We start from the raw sequence: 6,000 nt of genomic DNA, 5'->3' as shown, positions 1-6,000 counted from the left end.
CTGAAGTGGCTTTAGCTTCTTAGTGCTGTGCTTTAACCCGCTGTGCCGCTAGGGAAGGCCCATAGCTAGTTTTTTTTAAATGAATGATGTATCATCATTTTACATCCTTGTTTGTCTTCTCCGAGCACGGAATTTCTCCCCTCAGGCATGGTCATCATAGTTGTCCACCACCACAATGTCCATTGTCCACCATAGTTACTGTATCGTCCTCTCTAAAACTAGGGTAACTAATTTTGTCTAAAGAGCAAAGAGTGGGGTGTTGTCATTCATATTGACTTGTGTTAAGTCTTAGGTGACAGAGATGTTCGCGACATTGTCACCATTAAGTTAGCACTGTTAATACCAGCACCATTAGTACTTGCGGTGTCGGGGCCAACACACCTCCCTAACCCAGTTCTTGAGCAAGCTCAGGTGCCGTGTCAGAGGAAAGTAGTTTGAAAGTTCATCTGCTTGACGAGCCAAACTTCATTTACGTAAAGGGCTTTCTTAGAGGGCTTCTAACACAGACGGGTCTCTGCTCAGTTCTCCAGTTAACGTGCAAAAGCGGGCAGAGCTCATCCTTGGCGACCTCAGGGCAGTCCTGCTCGCACTCTGCCCGGCAAGGGAGCTACAGAGCCCTGCGTGGGGGAGCCGATGCCCGTGTACTGCTCTGTTGCCTTTTGGCCTGACACGCTGGGTTTCCTCATCTGATGTGTTTTTGAATTCGCTTCCACAGGCCTGATGCGCTCACGGGTCCGGGGGGCCGACGCGGCCCAGGCCAAGGTCCTGACGTTCCTGGACAGCCACTGTGAGTGCAACGAGCATTGGCTGGAGCCCCTCTTGGAGAGGGTGGCCGAGGTGAGGGTCTCAGTGGGCAGCGCCCAGACTGGGGCTGTGCTTTCCCTTGATGCCGGAAAGGGAATAACCACCACCGGGACATTGCATTAGTCCCTCTAGCGAACTGTCTTCAGGGGAAATAACCTCTGGACAGGCAGGAAGTGCGTGTGGGTTGGGGAAAGCCTGAACAGCCTCAGACAATCCTTGGCTTGGGAAAATCTTCCTTGCCTGCAGCTTTGCAACCGAGTCTGTAAACGCAAAGGGGCATGCTGCATAGAACAGGGCTTGGCTTCTTCCATGGGAGTGTTTGCTGCTGGCTGAGGGCAGGCGTCTCAGCTGGGAAAGCTCAGGGAAGACATAGGTCAGCAGCCTTGCCCTGTGCAGCTCACTACAGTGGCAGCACGAAGACGGGCCTCAGCTTGCAGGCTGAGACTGCGAGGGGCTGAGTGAGGCCCCCGGTGATGCGGGGAACATGGTGCACCGTGGTCTTCTAGAAGCATCCTCACGAGTGCTGGCTTTGACCTTAGGTCACTTCTTGCTTTCAGCTTATTTTATTGTCTCCTTTTCTTCCCTAAGAAAGTGACAAAGCAAATGTAATGAAAATGCCAGAGAAATCCAAAATGAGCACCTCGTTCTTTTGACAGCAGAGCAAGGTTAACTGGTGGGCAGTAAGTCATCAAATAATGAAAAAAATAACCTCAAGGTACTAGTGATGATGGTAATTACATTCACTGCTGTTTCTTCAGTCCTAATGGCATGCTGGACATGCCATCCATGACTGCTACCTGGGTATTGCAACCCCATTTAACAGAGGAGGAAACTGGGTGGGCTCGGGGAGCTTGAATCACTGCGTGCAGGTGGCAAAGCTCATTTGACCAAATGCCTGTAGCTGGGTCCTCGTACTGATGCACACACCTGCCTAAAACAGCTGCCCACCTTGGGCTCCTCCCCCGACTCCTCTACCAGCCTCCTCCCGGGAGAGCAGAGACAGCCAGAACATGAGAGTGTGATAACATCTCAGGATTATTTCACAGGCCCTCCTACAGGGAGGACAGAAAGAGTTGAGAATACTAGTGTCCACTGACTCCAGGGACATCAAAAGAGAGCATGCGGAAGTGGACCTAGAAGTAGAGCAGGCTGGACCCTGCTACAGGAGGATTTTATTCTTTGCTGCCCCACGAGGTTGGCAAAGGTTTTTTGCCCTGTCAGCATGTCCCCCGAGTGGTGTTAGAACTTGATCTTATTCTCTCAATGCCTTCCTCTGATGTAGAATGTTTTAAGGACCTCTGCTGATCTCTTACTAATTTGCTCAGGGTCTTTCTTCTGGCTAAGATGGGTTCTCTAAACAACTGGAGGAAAACACTTACTCTTTTGTTAACTGTCAGGATGGGCCAGTATCTCTCGCTAGCATCAACCATTCGGGTTTAGAAAGGGCAGGCCAGTGAAAGAGGCTTCTTGTAACCATCGTTTCCCAAGGACAATGACAGAGGCCCAGGAGGCCGCATCTAGAGCCTGGCCATTCTTTTTTATTTTTTTTTTTATTTTGTGGAAATGCAAGGAAGGAGTCTGGCCTTCCCTCTGCTGTAATAATGCTGCACTCACCATGTCACGCACACCTCCTGTGCCCAGAGGAACAGAGCTCTCGTTTTATCATGTGGGCTGCGCCGTGAGCTCATTCCTGCACTGACTGCATGCAGCAACCAATGGGTCAGCTTCGGCTCAGCTTCGATTCTGTCCGATTAAAAGCGCCCCTGTGCTTGAAGTTTGGACATTTGGGAAAACCAGAAGGGAGACCCTGGGGCACACCGGTGCAGCCCTGGCCATCAGGAGGTGGACACGGGCCCCGCCCGTCCTGTGGACATGGGTGTCGCTTCTCTGCACAGCCCTGTCTGCCAGTCTCAGAAGTGACACCAGTGTGACGGCCGTGGGCGGGGCCCTCTCCTGGGCACGGGTCTCCTCGGGCAAGGGCACAGTTGGCGCTCGCTGTTACCACTAACACTCGAGCCGTCTTCTCGTGGGCTTGGGTCCTTTTTTTTTTTTTTTTTTTAAAAGATTTATTTATGCATACAGAACTGGGGTACAGGCCAGAGGCTCAGGGGCGGTGAGAGGCTTTACCAGAGACAGAGTGGGGAACAGAACAGGCAGATGGACGAAGTACACCGCTGAGGGGAGCAGCGGGCGGGTCAGGAGAGGTCTGCCACGCCATGTGGTCACCTCTGGGGCAGGCGGGGATCGAACTCATGTGGAAGTGGCTTTAGCTTCTCAGTGCTGTGCTTTAACCCGCTGCGCCACCAGGGAGGGCCCAGCTTGGGTCCTTTTAATGCCCGTTCTCGTCTTGATTTCAGGACAGGACTCGGGTGGTGTCGCCCATCATCGATGTCATTAACATGGACAACTTCCAGTACGTGGGGGCATCTGCTGACTTAAAAGGCGGTAGGTGCCACGGGGTCCACCCTGCGTGCTGTCCTGTCCACGCCGCGGTCTGAGCACCGCTCCTCCCGGCGCGGGGAACGACAGGGCGCGCTTCTACCTCCCGCCCAAGCTCCTAGGGGAGAGCACAGCCCTGTGCTCCACAGCAGAGTCTCATCGAGAGAGTGGAAATAGCGGCTTCCCGTGGAGAGCACCCTGCGTTCCCTGCTCGTCCTTATCTCCTTGACCTTCTGTTGCTGTTGTCACACATGTGACTTTGTACACAGCTTCTAGGTCATTTTTAAGCACAGAGGATTAGGCTTTTCCTGCTGAGCGTCTGGGACACAGAGATGCCAGGGCTGACAGGCTCCATCACACCGCGAGGGTTTGTGGAGCTGAGGGAGCCAGCCCCACTCTGCCTCCTGCTGTCCTCTGACATCTTGCGTCTACCTGTCACTCTGGTGCCGTTTAACTCTTTCTGGTCAAGTCGCCGTTCCCCCCTGCTCCCCCAGACCCCGTAAGGAGAGGCGTAAGGAGGGGCGTGCGAGCCACCTGTGCAGTAAAGGGGCCCTGCCAGGCCTCGGGGAGAGCTCAGTCCAGCCGGAGAACTACACTGGCCTTGGGACACACAGACTTCAGGAAAGATTTATAAGAAATGGTGAGAGGGCCTTGGGGCCCCAGCCAGGACCGCTCCTGGGCTGCCCCCAAAGCCTCTGTATTCAAAGTGTCGTCTTCCCCTGAGGATCTGTAAGCGCTGGGATGCCAGGGGCTGATTTTCTTCCACAGCTGCCGCTTCTGTCAGAGCAAGTGAGGGCACAGCGGGGTGCTCTGGAATGGGAGGTGCAGGTCTCCTTGTGGTCGGAAGAAGGGGGACCAAGTTGAATTCATGAGCGTTTTATGAAATCCATTCAGAACAAAAACAGAGCAAGGGTGATGTTTTTAGCCGATTCTTAAATGCTCAGACCACTTCTCTCTTTGGACCAAATTACCCAAATAATAGTGAACATTTACAGAATGAAGACAGAACCTGTCAGCTGGGAGCTGAGGCCTCTGCATTCTTTGTTAGTCACAGCCCGGAGGCCTGCTGCTTCTCTGGTTGTTGTGTGTGTTGTGCAAACACACAGCTCGCTCTGCGGCAGGGGGAGCCCCACTTCTCACAGGTGCCAGCGCGGGGCCTCCTGTCTGTGAGTGCACGTGCTGCCGCCCGACCCCGCCACTCACTGCCTCTCTGCCTCTCTGCCGGAGCCTGTGGGGACAGTCGGGGGTCCTTTTGGTCTCCTGCCTCTAGATGAGCCATAAATATGCTGGGCCATCCCGGGAGCTCTGAGCCCCCACCTCCTGCACTCTCCTCTTCAGGCTGCTGACACTCGGCCGTCGGGGCACATGAACCCCCAAATCCTACTGTGCTACTTCTTCTGCTCATTTTCATCTAGAGGTTTCCTTCACCCACATTGCCCCGTTCCATCCTTGGCATCTGGGGTCTGGCTCCTTTGCGGTCAGCATACGAACGTGCTCAAGCTCACAGGGAATCTGTAACCTGCCGGCACCCCCTTTCCTCAGGCTGGCTGCTGGGTTACTGTCACCCAGTCCTGCTTCTTGTCGCCCTAGCGATATGGCGATAGCGTCGCACAGACCTCCGACCTCTTCTCATCGCACACTTCTGCTTAACGCATCTTAATTTTAGAAGCAACTGACCCACATTCCCCAACTGGGGGGAAACTCTCTAGGGAGAGGCGATTCAGGGTACCCACCCCCCAATCCTGCCTCCTTCAGCGTCTCTTTGTTCTTTGGAATTTTGGGTTGTTTGGTTTTTTGTTTGCCCCCCCCCCAACCCCCTTTGTGTGGTTTCCAGGGAGACCTGTCTAATAGCATACATTTTTAAGTGTGGTGCGGGAGCCCATACGTGCGGTTCAGGTCAGCTCTCTCTCTGTTCCTTCTCTGGTGTCGGCAGGGTTCGACTGGAACTTGGTGTTCAAGTGGGATTACATGACACCTGAGCAGAGAAGGTCCCGGCAGGGGAACCCCGTTGCCCCCATAAAGTAAGTACCAAGCATGCTTTGGGGTGCCGTTCACAGGTAAGGCCCCAGACCCGCCCCACGCTCCCCAGAGACCTGTTGAGCACCTCCCCTCTGCCTCGTCCCAGCTCCAGGATCAGCCTGCCACCAGATCACAGGCTAAACCGCCCTTAGATTTCGCTTCCTCCCATGAAGTGTGACCTCTCCAGCAGTGTGAAGCCAGCCTGCTGTTTCTGTCCCCTCACGTGTGTGATGGGGCATTTTCGGCAGCATCCTGGGTCTCCTGGTGGACCAGGGAGGCGGGTTTAGGCAGGGCAAATGTTGTCCCCTTCTGTGCCTGTCCTGAAGGCACCCCCTTCCTCAGCAGGCCTCTGCTCACCTGTGCCCACAGGGGAGGCAGCTGTCCTCACTGGCAGCTGGAGGGAGGAGACCGTCTGCAGCCAGGAAGGGTTACTGTGCTTTAGATAGTGAAGGGAGAGGCTGCCACGGGCTCCCTGCGCCCAGCGTCTGGTGCAGCATGTAGCGTGGCGTGGACTTTCCCACTTGACATTGAGGCCTCGAGCTCTCTTCTGAGAACAGAAGGGCTCAGTCCCCGTGCTTCTGTTAACCCCTTCTGGGCTGATGAAGGGAGGACAATGGAGGGGCCTGCTCCAGGAGAGGGTGGTGATACAGGGGACACATGTACCTAGTGTCGGTGAGCAGCGCAGTCCAGCTAGCGCTCACTCTCTCCAGGGGAGACTCGGCTCAGCCCCGGGCACTC

The 6,000-nt window shown here is 54.9% G+C and overlaps 1 protein-coding gene across 1 annotated transcript in view; it reads left to right on the top strand.

Annotated features, from left to right (window-relative positions):
• Nucleotides 1-6,000, top strand: part of GALNT2 (polypeptide N-acetylgalactosaminyltransferase 2) — a 166,388-nt gene that overhangs the window by 139,009 nt on the left and 21,379 nt on the right. Inside the window, exons 7-9 of the mRNA XM_004693040.2 lie at nucleotides 716-837; nucleotides 3,162-3,249; nucleotides 5,177-5,264. Of these exons, the coding sequence (XP_004693097.1) occupies nucleotides 716-837; nucleotides 3,162-3,249; nucleotides 5,177-5,264 (298 nt within the window). The remainder of the gene's footprint in view (nucleotides 1-715; nucleotides 838-3,161; nucleotides 3,250-5,176; nucleotides 5,265-6,000) is intronic.

The sequence above is a fragment of the Condylura cristata genome, unplaced genomic scaffold (assembly GCF_000260355.1).
Source record: "Condylura cristata isolate star-nosed mole 26May11 unplaced genomic scaffold, ConCri1.0 scaffold00035, whole genome shotgun sequence".
NCBI lineage: Eukaryota > Metazoa > Chordata > Mammalia > Eulipotyphla > Talpidae > Condylura > Condylura cristata.
The sequence above is the reverse complement of the archived record's forward strand: the minus strand, read 5'-3'. Positions and strand labels throughout refer to the sequence as shown.